Source organism: Vitis riparia, chromosome 12 (genome assembly GCF_004353265.1).
Source record: "Vitis riparia cultivar Riparia Gloire de Montpellier isolate 1030 chromosome 12, EGFV_Vit.rip_1.0, whole genome shotgun sequence".
NCBI lineage: Eukaryota > Viridiplantae > Streptophyta > Magnoliopsida > Vitales > Vitaceae > Vitis > Vitis riparia.
Window position 1 is genome coordinate 8,258,471 of NC_048442.1, and position 19,006 is coordinate 8,277,476.

A 19,006-nucleotide genomic window follows, 5' to 3' on the forward strand; every position below is an offset into this window, starting at 1 on the left:
AATAAATTAAATAAATTTAAAAAATGACTAATTATATTCAAATCTAAAACTTCTACTAAATTGAAAATAAAAATGGAATATAAAAAAAATAATGCTTTAAATAAAAAAGACTCAATTAACACAATAAATTAAAAACAAAATATGAAACAAACATCGATATATTCGCTACACAAAACAATCATGGAACAAAGATTAAAAAAATAATTAAAAGGAAAAAAAAAAACCACCCAAGCTTTGGGCAACTCATAGTGATTGATCACTTTAGCATTCGAGACATGAATAGTGAATGGTGTCTTGGTGAATATTTAGTAAAATTTAATACTTAATACTTAATTACTTAAATTGATTTTATGTTAAATTATTCTTAAGCTATTAACTTAATATTTATTACTTATTTTTTTGTTTTAAGAGGTAAAATTAATATAAAATTTATTTTAAGTTATCAAATTGATATCTTTACCCTTATTAATTGTAATTAATGTTTATCATAATTAATTTTAAATAATATTTATTTTAATCAATCTTAAGGAATAGATTTCTTTATTAAACATCTATATTAAAGTATTATAAATATATAAAATAGCCTTAAAAATAGTTTCTATAGAAAATGAACCATGAATATGAAGTGAGGATTGTTAAATATATTCTCATTTGATGTGGGTAAATAAGATAAAAAAGATTTGAGATTAAGAATAAGTTAACTATTTTGACTTAATACTTAAAATCATTTTAAACTTTAAGTTGTAACGAACATTTATCTTTGCAATTCATGTCCCAACAATAACATTTATTGCACCTAGCAATAGCACTTGTGGCATGCACAGTGCAATAAGCAGTGGTCCATTGTTCCTTTTAATCATTGCACAAACATTAATTTTTAAATAGTGTACACAACATATTTTTTAAATAATACATAACATTATTTTAAAATAGGCACACAACAATATGTTTTAAACAATGCACCAAACACTACTCTTTTAAATAGATGCACAAGACAATTTTTAAAATAGGGCACATGATAATATTTTTTAAACAATGCATGTAGTACTGCTCTACACCCAACATTGTTCTTTCACTCTTCCATGCTTTATTTTTATATTTTAATTGTTAATTTGATATTTCAATTATGTCTTTTTATTATTATATAATGAAACAAACATCAATATATTCGCTACACAAAACAATCATGGAACAAAGATTAAAAAAATAATTAAAAGAAGAAAAAAAAAAAAAAACCACCCAAGCTTTGGGCAACTCAAAATGATTGATCACTTTAGTATTTTATCGCATGAATACTAAACGGTGTCTTGGTGAATATCTAGTAAAATTTAATACTTAATATTTAATTACTTAAATTGATTTTATGTTAAATTATTCTTAAGCTATTAACTTAATATTTATTACTTATTTTTTTATCTTAAGTGGTAAAATTAACATAAAATTTATTTTAAGTTAATAAATTGATATCTTTACCCTTCTTAGTTGTAATTAATGTTTATCATCATTAATTTTAAATAATATTTATTTTCATTAATCTTAAGCAATAGATTTGTTATAAATATATAAGATAACCTTAAAATAGTTTCTATAAAAAATGAGCCGTGAATATGAAGTGATGGTTGTTAAATATTCTCATTTGATGTGGGCAAATAAGACAAAAAAGATTTGAGATTAAAAATAAGTTTAACTATTTTGACTTAATACTTAAAATCATTTAAAACTTTAAGTTGCAATATTAAATTATTTTATTAAACATACTTAATTTACTTAATAACTTAAGTTATTAAGTCATTAATTTAATGAGTATTTGATAAACCAACTTAATAACTTAAAGTGACTTGATAACTTAATTTAAGTCATTAAGTAAATTAAGTATGTTTGGTAAAATAATTTAATGGTATAACTTAAAAATAAAAAACACTTTAAGTAATAATTAAAAATAATTAACTTATTTTTAAGTTCATATATTCGTTTTATTTTTTATCCCTATTTACCCTAATTACATCCGCGATCTCTTTTAGTATTCCACGATCTCCATTATTACTCGACTTTCTTTTCCCTAGTTATAATTTATGTGAATAAATATGTCAATTTGATAATTTAAAATAAATTTTAAATTAATTTTATTAAACAATCTTAATACTTGAAGTAAGAATTAAGTAATAAGTTTTAAGTTAATAATTTAAGTATAATTTAACTTTAATTCAACTTAAAAATAAATATTAAGTTTTATTAAACACCCATTTTACTTTAAGTCATTAAATTGATTTACTAACCACCCTCTTAGTGTTACTAAGAGGTTCGACATTTAAGGTTTAGAAGGTAAATAACTGATAACCTTTTTTTTTAAGTTTTAAAAGTGTTTTCACTCTAAATCACGTTTAAATTATTCCTAAATATTTTACACTATTTTTATAACAACTTTTTTTCTTTTTTAAAATGACATAAATAATAAACTGCAAAATATATTCATATCGAACATACATTAAATTAATATATGAATTGAAAAATGCATAAAAGAAGTTGAAATTAATTTTGAAAGTAATTCAAATACTTTTTTTTTTTTTTACAAGCAAATTTTGGAAGAAAAAAGGTTTTGCATTATTTATTGACAAGAAGGAAAAAAAAATGAAAGAAAGAAAGAAAAAGAAGTGGTGTGAGAGGAAAGAATGAGAAAGACATTTTAGGTATATGAATAATATTTATGTAAATATATTAATAAAATCACATAAATAAATAAAATTTATGAATAGATACGATCAGATGGATGTATTTATAATTTCTCTTTTTGGTGGATGCATTAACCATAAACTTTTGTAGTTGACCATCATATGCTCCTTGTAACTTATTCAAAGCAAATCATGAGTGGATTGGAACTAAAGCCCCGTGATCCTCCCACTAACCAAGCACCCAATCCCTAAATCCGTGACCCAACATGGCTGAAGTCTAAATCACTGTGCGGACCGCCCGGTCCAAGCCGGTCGAGACCGGCCCAAACATTGGGAAAAGAGCACATATTTTCCAACTAGTCTTGGTCGACGAAAGGCATTTTCACATGGGAGGGATTTGGGGACCCAGATTTATATTCCGATTCCAAATCCAATTCCAACTCCAACCCATTGATCTTCTCCTGAATCAATTTCAATAGGTAGTGAGTGGTAGCATTGGTTTTGATCTTGATTTGTATTCAGAAGAAGCCGTGGGTTCATGTACCTTCAAGCTTGGGGACGCATTTTTTCTTTTTTCTGCGATGCCCTGCTACTGAAGAAATCGCATATATATCTTCTCCTTAATCTTCAGAGCTCCATGGCCAAAGGCTTTGCCGCATCAAACTTGTGAACAGGGGATGCAAGTGTCGTGGGAATTTGCTGGAGGAGAAGGTAAATGTTTCGACGTCTCAGATGGTTCATTGGCATGAATCATAGAGCTGCTGCTTCTCCGAAGAGATTGCCCAATGCGAAGCCCAAGCCGCCTCCTGCTATGTTGGAGACTGTACAAGAGATTGCAATCTACATTCATAGGTTCCACAACCTCGACCTTTTCCAGCAAGGGTAAAACATCTTCATTGCTTTTGCTTTTGTTCTAAAACAGCTCCTTTTCTTTTAGTGTTTTTATTTATTTATTAAATGAGATAGGATTTCAGGTGATTTCTTGTTGTTTTTGCTATGAATTTCAAAACCCAACTCATTTTTAATGGGTTTTGGGTTTTTGGGTTGATCCATTGTTGTTTTTTGCCATGATTTTTGAAAACCCGACTTTTCTTTGTATTCAATTCTTTTGCGTGGGTTTGAATTTTGGGTGAATTTTTCATCATTGTTGCTGTTGGAAATCTAGCTTCTTTTTGTTCCTTTCTTTTTAATGGGCTTAGTTTTTTATTGTTTGTTTATTTTCTTTTCCATAATAGATGGTATCAGATTAAGATTACTATGAGGTGGGAGGACGAGGAATTTGAGTTGCCGGGAACTCCGGCAAGAGTTGTTCAGTATGAAGGTACCTTTTTTTGTATTTTGATTTAAGTTGTAATGGGTATTTGTAGCTTAACACCATGTAAGTTGACGAGTTTTGGTTGACAAGTAAAGTTGCATTTGTTAGTATGGTTCATGTGGGATTGAATTGTGCCTTAGTTGATTGTTATTTGTTAGGGAACAGCTATGCTTTCAGAGTTTTATATAGAGTTCAAACTGTTAACTAGCTCAAAAGCATAAGCTTATAGCCAATGGGCTAACAATGTATGTAACACTCAACACTGCATCACTTCCCTCTTTAATATGGGGGTTTAACAAAGTGAGAATAAACAAATAGATGGGTAATGTGACATTATTATCTTCATTTACCTCCAGAAACACCATGTAAATCAGTTGTCTTGAAACATTAAATGGTTAGGTAATGAGACAATATTGTATAGGGAGCAGACTACCACTTAAGCATGGTAGTTTATGTTTTTAGATGGTTGCCTTTTTATGGCCTTTGATGGATATGAAATGCTACTATATTACTCAATGACTAAAGAAACATCATAATTTCATTTTACAAGTGTGGTTCTGATCAATGCTATAAATATTTAATCCAAGTACCTTAGGTTTGGTTAGATGAATCTTCTTTACCATTAATCACTATGACACCATCTATGTGCAGTGGATGATGGATGGAGTGTTCCAATATTTTAGTTGTTCATTGATTTGGCAAATATTTGGATAAGGAGCACTAAATTTGATTTAGCAAATATTTAGTTCCAATATTTTAAATAAACTTGTTTTATTTAAGATAATCTGTAAGCCTATAACTTCTAGCTTCTTAGGCATTGTTTGTATACTTTGTGTGTACTTTTCGCCGCTTCTAGGCATTGCTAATACAAACTCTTATTTACGTATCAAAAAAATCTGTAAGCCTATAATTATAGCTATTCAAGGAAACCTGGATTTATGAATCTTTGATAGCTTGGATAGATCAAAATTGCAGTTGAAAAATATTTTTGTGAACACTTTGTTTGAATGGTCTGGAAGATTAGTAGGGGATTGAAGGCTTTCATTTATAAATTTTTTTGATGTTTTAGGCTGTACTTAAGGAGTGAAGATATATTTATTTAGTTATTTTTCTTTTCTTTTGTCTTTTTGGTCTCTATACATGGGTTGAGCCTCATTCTGGTGCTTATTGTATAAAATTTTACTTATAAAAGAAACATATGAAAAATGCCATTCAATTTGCAACAAACATGTAAAGCTGATACTTTGAAGATGACATATAAAAACCTATATATCGATGTCATTTATTAATAAATGCATAGTTAGAATTTGGAACTAAGAATCATCGCTAAAAATTCAAAAAAATTATTTTTGTGGATTTTTGGCTGAACCTATATGCATTAAGCTTATATTTTGGTAAATTAAACTTTTAAAAACTATAGGATTCACTGTTTTCAAATGGTATAACATATTTTAAGTCTTTAAATTTTACTATCTTTTCATGAAAATGGTTATGTTACTCTCTACTTCATGTCTCCAATATATATGCATTTCAACTTAAGATACAAGATACATGATAGGGAAAAATAAAAAAAATGATAGATAATATAGTTCTAAGTTAACAACTGCAGTATCAATATTTGTTAAATTAATCAGCATCCTTTTAGAATCAATATTAATTTAAAAAGAAAATATGAAATTTGAGAGAATAAAGTTGAAACATGATGCCTATTTAATTTTCTTTTAAAAGCAAAACAGTATAAAAATAATATACTAACATGAGAAAATCATAAACTTCAATGGAAGAAAGCAAAAGAAAAATATAACCTTACCTTGTGAATACATGGTTGAGTGTTATTAGTAATTCTACCTTCCAAATTAGTAAACTCTTTTTTAAAAAAAAATGAAAAATTGGAAATAAAAAGTAAAACAAAATCTATAAAAAGAAACATGTCTTTTGAGTAGAAATGAGAGAATAGAGAAGCATGCAGAGTTTGAGACACTGATCTGTATTCAAATATGTTAGTAGCAGTTACATGTTAGCGACTGTGAAATGGGTGAAATGATAGGAGAGTTTGGGTAATTGCAAAAGACAGGATAGACATATGAGAGCGACTTTTTTTTGTGAAACTGTTGAAATTAACAACAGGTGGAGGGAGAGTTATTTGGTGTTCCAGAAGTTGAGAGAGCTTGAGAGTAGGAGGAAGAGCTTGTGGAGGGATATTTTAAGATAATGAATTGTTTAATTTGGTAAGGCAATTTTAATCTTCTTTTGGAAAAGTTTATCTGAAAGATTGTAAGAGACTAGGGTCTTGCTGATGCGGCAGTAACTTCCATTTAACTGATTTTTGGAAAGATGTGATCATGTGGAGTAAAAAAAGGGTTTTTATTTGATATTTATAATAAAAATAATTAAATATTGAAAACTCTTCCTGTAAACTTTTCTACAAAAGTATTTCATTTGTGTATGCATCTTTTTTCTATTTATTTTTATTATATAACTTCATTCTTACTATTTAGAGATGCACCCATTCATTCATGTATAAATCTTTTTTCTATTTATTTTTATTATGCAGCTTGTTGTATACAAGATGTAGTATGATATACCATATTGGAAAATAGTGGAATGATGCATGATTGGTTTCCATAAGACTGGTTAGCCACACCAAGAATACCAAGAATGAGGGAACTGCTAGCAACACATTTTCAAGAATCGATATGGAAACTATTTTTAGCCTAATTGGTCGCTTTTGGAATTTTTTTCAGTTTTCTTACTAGTAAGGACTCAGTATTAACAGTTGAAGTTCATTTAGTGTTGAAATAAATTATATAGGTTGAATTTTGCTTCTCTAGGAAGTAATCTAGTTGCTTCTTTTGGAAGTTACTCCCTTCTGCAGGGAGCTGGTGTTGAATTCTCTGAAAGCAATGTATAGTGTGTACAATAATTGGGATGTATAAATTTTGCCAAAATTTTTTGGAGTGAATGAAAGTTTAGTCCATTTAAGGGCATGTTTGGAATGCTAAAATAGAGAATGGGAATGAGAAATTCATTCTATTTCCCACCCATTACTGTGTGGATTATTTTTTAGAATGAGAATAGGAATGAAAATAACATTTTTATCAAAATAAAATCCTACCCTTACTTTTGATTCCTCTTTTCCACATGTTATCGTGATTTACCTCTATTTCCATCTTTTTTCCGTTCCTAATCCCGTGTACCAGATGCATCCTAAGAGTTATCAGGTTATCTGTTCCTCTCTTTCTCATTAATTTCCTATGTGTTCCTCTCTTTCTCACTAATTTCCACTTTAACTCTTTTTTTCCCCCCCCTTGTTCTTCTATCTGAATTCTGCCTAATCATGCTTTTCTCCATTCTACTCACACACTCGAACCAATTTTTCCTTATTGATAACCCTCTTCCACTTAAATTACTTAATTCTCATTATTCTCTTTCAGGCAAATCGTTTTTATTTTTATTTTTATCAAACTTTTTTGGGCAAACCTTGCATTTTTCCTCCTCCTTTTATAGAATTGATGCTTTGTTGGATTTTAAACACATATGGTTTGCATATCCAACCTGCAGCAAGACATAGGAACACCACTACTTACATTCATACCCACCCTTGTTTTTTGTTTTTCTTTTCTTTTGTTTTCCTTTTTCTTCTTTCTCTTTCTTTCTTTCTTTTCCTAAGCTATATGACATATAGGTTAGCTTAACTTAATAAATTAAAGTTATGCTTTGTTTTAATAAACTACTGTTTAATAGTTTAACATGTGAATGGATTTTTCTTATAAATGTAAACTGAGTACGAGCAGTCTATATATTTGTTAAGTTTAATGGGTTATATTTCTTATTTGAATAAGATATAGTATTTGATGGTTGAATTGATTCATGATGTTATAATATTGGTTAATAATCTTTATACACTTACTGTTGCTCACTAGTTTTGCATCCTACAAATCGTGTGCTTGTCATCTATGTATGTCATTACATTTGACTCCAAATAATGCATTGCTCTGTTGGCATTTTCCAAAGTTTCATTCAAATTTCCTCATTTTACTATGAATTTTTTGTTATTTTTCTTGCCAAGTCGAAATCAACAGTGAAAAATTTTATGTTTGTTAAATCTATTAAACTAAGTACACTAAAAATGTAAAAACATAACTAACAAACAACCAATAAATAAAATAAAGTATTTCAACATTTCATTAAAGGAAAAAACATGACTAATTTTCTCAAAATTAATAAAATACTACATATATTATAAATAATGAAAGATTCTTATTAATAAAATAAAATAAAATCTCAGTTGGACTTGTGGTAGTAATATGATGATTAGCAGACTGAATATGGAAAATAAATGCGATACATTCTTAAGGGATCCACTCTTAGCTTGGTCTACATTGTTGGTCCAATCCCTAAAAGCTTAAGCTATTGGGAGAAATAGTAGTTTAATTGTATCAGCACTGTGGCTAATAGGTCTCATGTTCAAATCCTCTATCTATTTATTCTCTTGTTTATTTTTTGGTGATTAGTTTTTAGTTTAATATACATTATTGGTTGATTACCTACAAAGCTTAATCTTTTGGGATGATTGATAAGTTTGTCATGGTACCATAGTTTTGGTTTCCCAAGGGCCTCATGTTGAAACCTCTTTATCTATTTGTTTCCTTTGTTGTTTGTTTATGATTGGTTACTATCATTTGATGTGTGAGTTAATGTGTCACAGGGGGAATGTCTTAACTTGATACACGTTATTGGCACACTTAACAACTTGAGCATTTTTAGGGCAAGTATTAAACTTCTAGTTATGCTAGAAGCTTAAGCTTTTAGAAATGAGCAAACACCAACCTGCACAAGGAGTGCAGATGACCAATAATAAAAAACAAATAGGGAATAATAAATCGGGTGATCTGAACTAGAGACCTCTGGAACTGTAGCTTTGATATCCTATTAAACTACTGCTTGCCCAAAATGTCAGCTTTCATGGAAGGGATTTACAATATATATCAAGTCAAGCCAACACGCTAATCTCAAAATATATATCAAGCTAACACTAACCTAGAAATATCTTATCCAAATGTAACATGGCAATAGACCTAGGTTGGAGTGGATGTTATATAAGGGTACATTGCATAGTTTAGACTTGTTTATTTTTGCTAGATTCTTGCTTTTAGGTAACATATTCAATGTTTTGGAAGTTTTAATTGATGTTTCTTTCAAATGAATGCAAAGCTAAGAATAGTGGTGTCTTTGTTCAAGCTGCAGCTCCTGAATTGGGTCCAGAGGATGCATATGGAGTTTGGAGGATTGATGATACAGACAACAGTTTTTCAACACAACCTTTTCGCATCAGATATGCTAGACAGGATGTTCTTCTATCTCTCATGATCTCTTTCAATCTATCTCTCAGAAAATATGAGGTTCCTCTCTCTCTCTCTCTCTGGGGGTATGTGTGTGTGTGCGCATGTGCACACACAGGTGTGGGGGGTTTTGTGGGATGAGAAATTGACCATGTTTAAAAAGGAAACAGATATACACTTGAAAGAAATGAAGGATGTCCTTTTCAAGAGCAAATAAACTCAAGACAAAAAAAAAGGAAAAAAAAAAAGGATGAGATCAGCAAAAAAGGAAAAGTGGTATTGGCATATAGTTTCCAGGAAAACCTTCAATATCAGGCTAGGTCCTCTTAGCAAGAATTTGGGCTCAGTGGATGGTCTTTGCACCCAGGAAATAGGGTCCCCAGTGACAAGAGCAAGATTATCTCTTGGAAAAGGTGCTTGTATGTCCATAGGCACCCAAGCCCCTTGCTTTCATGCAATAGCAGCAGCATTGTTGTAGTTTACATCAATATCACAAAGATGTCTGAATGATATAATTGTGTTCTTATGGTATTTTTTTTTTGATAGGAAACGACAAAGGAATAAATTAATAGAAAAAAGAAGTACAAGAGAAGGATGAGGAATCCTCCCACCAAAGAAAACTAGACTACAAGAATACGAAAACAAAGAAATACAATGTAATAACGAACAAACACTCTAGACTAGACCAACCCAAAGGAATTACACGCCACTAGCCAATCAAGTTGTAACACAATAAAGGGAGTCCCCTTAAAGACCTTGGAACAAAAAGCCCAAAGAGAAGCAAGAAAATGAATAGAATCCCAAAGATTCTCTAAATTCCTTACTTTATCCTCAAAGATCCTCACGTTTCTTTCCCTCCACACAACCCAAATTATAGCTATGCACGCAGCTTGCCGCGTATGAGAACACCTATGATTTTATTTTCAGGTGTTGTTATAGTATTTGACCTCTTACTTCAAGAGAACACCTATGAGAAAGCTAGTGATTATCTGTCTCATCTTTGTAGCATATTCCCATTTGTCTTTAGATTGTGATACTGTTGATTTTATGTCTTGTCAACTGATATGATTTTATTTTCAGGGCTTATCAACATCAGCTATTATTTTGAAGTTTGAGCTTATGTATGCTCCCATGTTGGAGAATGGGTTAGTTGTCATAACATATTTTTTGGTATTTTTTTATTAATATAGTTAAGTTAGAAGTTACTATTTTTTCTGTGCCTGCTTGGTAACTTGGACAGTGGTATTAGATATCGAATTGAATTAACATCTTAATGCAAGAATAACAATCATAACACACTGCACAGGTCTGAGTTACAGGCTTCTCTGGATGCATGCCCTGCTTCAGTTCATGAATTTCGGATTCCTCCTAAAGCTCTTCTTGGATTGCATTCATATTGCCCCGTTCATTTTGATTCTTTCCATGCTGTGCTTGTTGATATAAGCATACATATCACTCTGTTGAGAGCTGGTATTCATGCGCCTTCATCGAAGGTACCCAGGTTTGTTACATATTCCAGTTCAAGATGGATAATCTTGTCACAATCACATTCTTGATAAGTCAGCTTTTAGTTTTGATTGCCAATCTATCTTGCATGGACTTGGATATGATGCAATACAGACATCAACACGGAAGTTTTTTTGAAGAAAAAAAGACATGAACCAGTGGGGACATGTCAATTAATGAAGCTAATTGATGTATGTAAGCATCATATCATCCTGTCTCATTAAAAATTTTCGTGTTGTCAATTATAATTTATTTATTTATAGAATGAAGTAAAACAGTTTTGTCTCAATCAGTCCACTTTGTTATGTTTCTAATATTTGTCAATTTGTTACCTGGTACAACTCAAAAGATTTATGTAAAGTTCTGCTGAAAGGCATGTCTAATTCTTGTCCTGGTGTTTTGGAGGAGTGTTGTCTTGGCACTATATGTTTAGGAGACAAGGCTTCTATTTAGAAGTCCCTTTGCCTTTTAAGTTCTCATCCAACTATGGTGCAACATTAATTTGTCAAACTAAAATGGTAAATGGAACCATTTCAGCAATTTTCATGCTGTTGAAGATGTTGCCGGAGAGAATCTTGACGGATCAATTCAAGTAAGTTTTTACACAACCAATTCTGTTTTTTTGCCGGACATTTTCATTTGAATTTCTTGGTCACTGTACATTTAAATTGCACACCTGTTTGGATTTTCTATGTCATTTTGTTTGTGGTTTCTGTTTTCATGAATAATAGGTGTCTTGCACATCTGCACCATCTCAGAATATTTTATTTCTCTATTAATACTTTATGTGCTTGTATGGAGTGCTTGTTTGAAGAAGTGCATATATCCAGGTAGTAAATGTCAGTGAAGACTAGGTTGAGATTTCTCCATGTTGTTTTCACATTGTACTGTCTGCATAAGCAGTAGGTTCACTGAATAACTTGCGATGTGGTTTTTGATCTCTAGGGCTATGTTTGGTTCCCAAAAAGTACTAAGGAAAGAAAAAAACACAAAGGAAAATGATTTTCTTATGTTTGGTTGTGTTATAGAAAATATCAAAGAAAATCAAATGTAATAAAAATTAGTGAAAAACTTGAGCATTTTCAAATTATTTCATTTTGTATTGAAGAATTAAAATGAGTGAAATAAGTTGGAAGTAGAATATAAAAATAATTTATTGACTTTAAATCCATTTTCTATTTTTCTTCATTTTTTCCTTCTTTCTACTTTTCCTCTTTATTTTCTTTTTCTTGTGTTTTCCCCCAAATTTTCTATGAACCAAACATAGTCTAAAGAAATAAGAAACCAAGTTACCCAAGTATTGAATCATAATGGAGGACAAAATTTCTATCTGATTGACTAAGGGACATTGCATCAGCATTGCAAGACCTGCCTTCTTTATGCCATAGATATGATGAGCATTTTTTAATAGTTGTGGTGAACTGAACAGTATGCCATCACTTATCAAAAAAGAAAAAAAAAGAAAAAAAGAAAAAAAAAACTGAACTATGCCATCTCCATTAAGAGCATTTTTTGACATCTGTGGTATGTTGGACAGCCTTCTACAATTTGTGTAAAGATTGTATAATGTGTGCATCAGTTCCCTTATCTTTTCTCCCCCAAATAATAAAATTGTAAAATTTTACACAATGAACACCAAAAGGCAACTGACGTACTCGGGAAGTATACAAAAACCAAGAAGACTGAAAAAAGGAAAAGAAAACCTCTTTTCACTGGTTGATCACCGCCTAAAACATCAATGGAATCTATAAAAGAAAAGCTTCCATCTCCTTCTTGATCTTCCAGCCCATTCAAACAAAGAATTCATAAAAACATTTTACAGCTGCTATTCAGATCCCATCAAAGATCCTTCTATTGCAGTTCCTTCCAATAAGAGAAAAAAAAAAAACCAAAATAAGCATAGTGGGCTGTAAGTTTACTTTCCTTTTCCCCTTCCTCACCACCACCCCTCTGCCAACCTCTCAAGTGGCCTTAATTGTTTTAAGAAGCACCAAAGAAATATGAAATGTTGAGAATAATGAAGACCATAAACTATGTGTCATCTAAACGAAGAAGTAAATGGTTGGTTGATTCTTCTGGCTGCTTACACAGACAAAACCGATCAGCTAAAATCCTTTCCTTTTGCATAAGCTGGTCCAAAATATGAATCTTTTTTCCAGATTGCTTCTCATAGAAAGAAACCAAATTTGTAGCGGGTAAGTAAACTTCTTGTTCTATGAACTAACATTGCTGAGCTATGTGATCTAAAGCATTCTGTTAGGTAGCTGCTCGATTTTGTATTTTTTCTTTACCTCTTTTTGTGGCTGCTCTTCAAACTTAGTTCTTTCATGTATCAAATGGTTGAATTTAATAATTGACCAGGGGATGGGTCATGTGGCTGATTTAAAACAGGTCTTTAAAGCATTATTTGCTGCCCGTGACAGACTTCTTGAAGAGCTCCAGAAACTTAGCAAAGAGATTAATCAGACAATTGATTTGACTGATTTCATTTCCAAACTGAATGATACAAAGTTAATTCATACTTCTCTGCAAGCAGATGTAGTTACTACAGATGCTCAAGCTTCAGGACAAGTATCAGGCGAGCCACAAAGTGGTCTTGAGGTACTTGCTTGATCTTAGGCAGCAGAGTATTCTTCATCCATTTTTCAAATTTGATGCTTTTATGTCTTTATTTGAATGATGTTTTCTTCTATCCTTGGCCAGAAAGCAAATGGTATTGTTGAATTGCGAAGTGATGGACCACTTAACTCCTTATCTAAGGATGATTTGCTGAACTCTTTCCATTTACTTGGCAATCAAATTTTATATTTATGGAACACATTTCTGAATTTCCACAGGTTTGTTTCTTACTCTATCAGTTGAGATTTTGATTTGGAAGTTTACTTTTCTCAATCTTTATATGCATATGGGTAATGATCAGTGACAACAGAGGAATTGTATGTAAGGTGGCCTTGGTGACTAGCTGACCTTTGCCTTTTGTTTTGGTAATATTTGAGCTTTGCTTTGCATCTCATATTTCTGAACAGTCAAGTTTACAATTTTTTTCACAAGTTAACTTTACTATTTTAAAAGGTAATCAAACTTTAGAAGTAATCATTTTGTGCCAATAGAAGAATTCTGAAGACGGATTTGTGTGGATATTTAAGAAGGGGGGGTGGTATGGTCCCTCTTGTGGGAGAGATAGAGAGGGCTTATGAGTGGAGTTGGGACCCACTAAGGGTCTTTGGAATGATCCGTGGTGCATTGGAGGTGACTTTAATTTAGATTTCTAGGGGAGCGAAGTGGTGTCAATAGGTTTTATGTAGCCATGAGAAGATTTTCAGAAGTCATTGAGGATCTTCAATTGTGAGACCTTCCTTTACATGGGGGGCTCTTCACATGGAGTGGGAATTTAAATAAACAGTCCCGGTCGAGGTTGGATCAGTTGCTAGTTTCAGAGGGGTGGGAAGGCCATTTCAGTGGGGTAATTCAATGTATTTTACCTAGACCTATCTTAGATCATTCATCGATTCTTTTGGATGGGGGTGGTCTGAGACGAGGTGCTACTCTTTTCAGATTCAAAAATATGTGGCTTAAGGAGGAAGGAGTTAAAGATTTAATGAAGAGATGGTGGATGAGGTTTAGTGTTAGGGGTTCTTATAGATTCATTCTGGCAGAGGTATTGAAAATGATGAAATTTAATTTAAAGAGCTGGAACAAAGAGGATTTGGGTAATGTGGCAATTAGAAAGTATTTGGCTCTTTCTTATGTGAAGTTTTGGGATACTAAAGGGAGGATGGGTGCCTTATCCTAAGAGGAGGTGGTTGCTAGAGAGGAATCAAGGGTGAAGTTTCATAAATGGGCTCTTATGGAAGAAATGAGTTGGAGGCAGAAATCAAGGGAGGTTAGGTTAAAAGAAGGTGATAGAAATACTAATTTCTTTCATAAAATGGAGAATACAAACATAAGAAGGAACTTTTTGGTTCAGGTTAAAATTAATGGGGTTTGCTTGACGGAGGAGACCGAGATTAAGGAGGGGATTGTCTGGGCTTTCTAGAATCTCTTGTTAGAGCCAGGGGAGTGGCGCCCCAATATAAGGAATGTGAATTTTGGCACGTTAATTGGGTAGGATGCAGCAAAGTTGGAGGAGCCTTTTTTTAAGGAGGAGGTGTTTAATTGGAAAGATCTAATTAGGGACAAAGCTTAAGGCCAAACGGTTTCTTAATGACATTTTGGTAGTTTAATTGGGACTTTGTAAAGGATGAGGTGATGTGTTTTGTTAATGACTTTCATGAGTAGGGTAGACTTGTGAAAATTTTTAGTGCGACTTTTTTGGTTTTGGTTCCAAAGAAAATGAAGGGGGAGACAAAAGATCTTAAAGATTCCAGGCCTATAAGTTTGGTGATTAACATTTGTAAGTTATTACCTAAAGTGTTGGGGAATAGGCTTAAGAAGATGGTGAGCAAAGTGTTCTCTAAATTCCATAATGCTTTTATGGAAGGAAGGCAAATTTTAAATGACATGCATATAGTAAATGAGGTAATGGACTCGTTGAAAAGCAATAATTCTTAGGTGTTTTGTAAGTTTTACATTGAGAAGGCCTATGATCATGTTAATTGGGACTTCCTGTTTACAATTTTGGATAAGATAGGGTTTGTTCAAAAGTGGATCAACTAGATTAGATGATGTATTTCAACAGCTAGTTTCTTGGTTCTTGTGAACAACACCTCTTCTAGCTTTTTTCCAAGCTCTAGGGGCCTTTAGCAAGGTGATCCACTTTCACCATACTTGTTTGTTCTAGCCATGGAGGCGGTCAATTGCCTTTTGAGGAAGGTTAGGGACGGTGACTTTTTGTTTGGTTTCAAGGTGAATGGGAGAGATGAATTGGAGGTCTCTCACCTATTGTTTGGTGACAATACTTTGGTGCTCTATGAGGCCTCTTTAGCCCAAATGACTGACTTAAGCTGGCTACTTATGTGGTTTAAAGTCATTTCAAGCTTGAAAATAAATCTAATCAAGAGCAAGCTCATTCCTGTGGGGAGAATGGAGAACTTGGATGGGTTGGCTTTTGAATCAACAACGTTCTATAAGATTTAGGTGCCTCTCATAACCCTTTGGCTGCTTGGGATGGGGTGGAAGAGAGGTTTCATAAAAGATTGACAATGTGGAAAAGACATTATATCTCCAAAGGGGAAGACTCAATCTAATTATGAGCACTTTGTCTAACTTGCCTATCTACTTTATATCATTGTTTGGGATGCCAAAGATAATGTGTTTGAGGTTGCAATAGATTCAAGGGCTCTTCCTTTAGGGTGGTGGGATTTTAGAGAGAAAGTCGCATTTAGTAAACTGGGCTACTATTTTAGACAAGAATAAGGGGCACTTGGGTGTTAGACGTCTTTTCTCTTTCAATAAGGCCCTTCTTTGGAAATGGAGCTAGTGTTTTGCAATTGAAGGAGAGATTTTTTGGAAGCAAATTATTAGTGGTAAATATGAGGAGTTTGAAGAGGGTTGGTCTTCTAAGGGAGTGAGAGACAAGTACAAAGTGTTGGAAGGCCATAAGGAGATTGGGGGAGGTAGTCAACAATAGAGTCTCCTTCTCTATGGACAACATGAGGGTACAATCTTGGAAGGATATTTGGTGTGGGGATGAACTCTAGTGTATTTCCTTTCCTTATTTGCCACAGCTAGTTCAAAAGAGTCATGGGTGGTGAATTTATGGTTCCAATTTGGTGAAAGGGGTGTTTAGACTCTTGGATTCTCTAGGCAGCTAAATGATTGGGAGATCAAGATTGTGGAACATTTCTTTTCAAGGCTGCATGCTAAGATGGTGAATGGGAGAAGACATGGTGGTTTGGTTGGAGACAAAAAGTGGAACTTTCTCCGTTAAGTCTCTCTACTTTGTTCTAGAGCATGGGAGATAAGAGCCTTTTCCTATAGGGTCTGTTTGGAATGGGTGGGCTCCACTTAATGCGAGTTTTTTTTTTTTTGCTTGGGAGGCATCTTGGGAAAAGCTTTGACCCTAGATCAGCTTCAAAAGAGGAATTGGATGTTGGCTACTAGATGTTTCCTTTGTAATATCCAGGAGGAGACACTTGACAACATTTTGCTACATTTGTGGCATGTTTTGTTCTCCCTTTTTGGTGTCTCTTGGGTGTTACTTTCCTTAGTAAGAGAGACTTTGCTAGGTTGGCATGGTTCCTTTGTTGGGAGGAAACAGAAAAAAGTGTGGGGAGCAACCCCTTTGTGCTTCTTTTTGACAATTTGGAAGGAGAAAAATAGAAGATCCCTTGATGACGAGGAGTTTTTTTACCAAGGGCGCAAAACTATGTTTCTTTGTAACTTGTCTTGAACCAAGTTGTATATAGCTGAAGGTCCAATGCCCTTATTGACTTCATTGATTGTTTGGGTTCTTGTTTTGGGGGGGTGGGGTTTAGTTTTTAGTTTTTTGTTTTCCCTTGTTCATTTTTAAGTGCCTTATTACAGTTGGTGTATATGTTGTGTGTGCTTTGGCATGCCCTCTTTGGCATTTTATTTATACTATTTCATCTTACCTATCAAAAAAAAATATTTGGTTGCATTATTTTACATAATATTGAACTTATGATTTGGCCTATTGTAGATTTAAAATATGTAAATATCTCCATTATTTATTAGTATCTATATATATTTCTTAACCTTTTACCCAAATTTCCATGTTCTAGTACTAATTTCTTCGATCTTTTTCCTATTGGTATTGATCTGGTTGCAATATCTCTTGGTATTTCCATGTTTTTAGAACAATTTTTCTATTTCTACTTTAGATTCTGCTTTTATCAAAATAATTTAATTTTCTAATAATGTTTGATTTTATGTGTGAATAGTTGGATTCTTTAATGAAAGGAAAAAAAAAAAATGCTCTTCTAAAGCTTTTATTTGTGGTTTCATCTTTGATTACTTAATGCTTGATTGGAAAAACAGTGTTCTAATTATTGAAATTTCATATCAGTAATATATATATATATATATATATATATATATATATAAGTGTATATATAAAAAGGGGCATCAAAAGAGCATCCCAAAGCATATAGGAATTATACATTAGTCACCTAAAGTCATAACGAAAAGCAAAGAGCGGCTACAAAAAACAACACTTGACATCACCTAGAGCTTAACCAATAAAAAAAAATGGTTAAAAGCAAAGAACCGCCATCTATAACAGCTTAGTGTAAGACTACAAATTACAAACAAGAGAGATTTTTAGCCTTTGGATCGAAAGCTCCTTATTTCAAAAGCAATTCTATTTCTTTCCTTTCAAACTATCCAAAAGATACATAATGGAGTTGAAATGTTGACATCCAACTGAAATTTATGATGGAAAGTTGATAAATTTATTGATATGAACAAAAGGAGAGAATTCCAAGAAGAACAAGAGATCCTCCATGTTCGGGGAAGAAAAGAGATACCAAGTTTGGCATTGACAAAGACAGGTTATTGACAACCTATGTCATTAATTTTCTCTTCATCAATCAAACAGTATTCTGGAAGAGACCATATTTGTTTGGGTGAAAGATCTTGCATTTTATGAGAAGACCTGGCATCAGTGCATCTAAAACATAGGCAGCTAAAAGTTTGCTTTAAAAATTTGAAGATTTTCGTCAAGATACTAAAATTTCTTCTTATTCTCCTTTCTTTTTGTTTTGTTTTGTTTTTTATAAAGACAATGAGAGCATCGCCAAGAAAAGAATATGCCTGCCTCTAACAACTTATTGGACAATTAACAAAGAATAAGGTTTCTGATAATATCCCACATAAACTCCCTTAAACAAATTTAAAAATGAACAAACATAGCCCACATACTGTTTTACTGTTTACTAATCCTAGGCAATTCTACCCTGTGACTTGATAATTTCCAAATCCTAATCCATTTCTAACGCATACCAGAACCTTCATTCTGTGTTATTACCATGAGAATTTTTGAACATTGGGATGTGTAAGAACAAAGGAATTCAGAATCTTGTGATCTGTTAAATATATTGTTCTTCTATCTTTTAAAGATTAAATTTTTATTGAGTTGAAGTTATGATCTACGTTATATAGGAGGTATGTACTTTTGGAGTGAGTCACAGATCAAAGTTAAAACCAACTAAAATCAATCTGACTCACAGTGTGCTTTTATTTTTGTGATTTTAATCATATCAGTACCTTTTGTC

General features: G+C 32.4%; 1 protein-coding gene across 4 annotated transcripts in view; it reads left to right on the forward strand.

Annotated features, from left to right (window-relative positions):
- The first annotated feature begins 2,995 nt into the window (after positions 1-2,995).
- The window catches only part of LOC117926537 (protein FAM135B-like), a 31,425-nt gene continuing 15,414 nt past the window's right edge, over positions 2,996-19,006 (forward strand). The window contains exons 1-8 of one of the 4 annotated variants that reach the window (XM_034845657.1): positions 2,996-3,551; positions 3,905-3,990; positions 9,226-9,386; positions 10,407-10,471; positions 10,633-10,827; positions 11,370-11,424; positions 13,194-13,433; positions 13,536-13,669. In XM_034845657.1, the coding sequence (XP_034701548.1) occupies positions 3,385-3,551; positions 3,905-3,990; positions 9,226-9,386; positions 10,407-10,471; positions 10,633-10,827; positions 11,370-11,424; positions 13,194-13,433; positions 13,536-13,669 (1,103 nt within the window). In that variant the 5' untranslated portion in view covers positions 2,996-3,384. The remainder of the gene's footprint in view (positions 3,552-3,904; positions 3,991-9,225; positions 9,387-10,406; positions 10,472-10,632; positions 10,828-11,369; positions 11,425-13,193; positions 13,434-13,535; positions 13,670-19,006) is intronic. The other 3 variants (XM_034845658.1, XM_034845659.1, XM_034845660.1) reach the window with 3 other exon arrangements.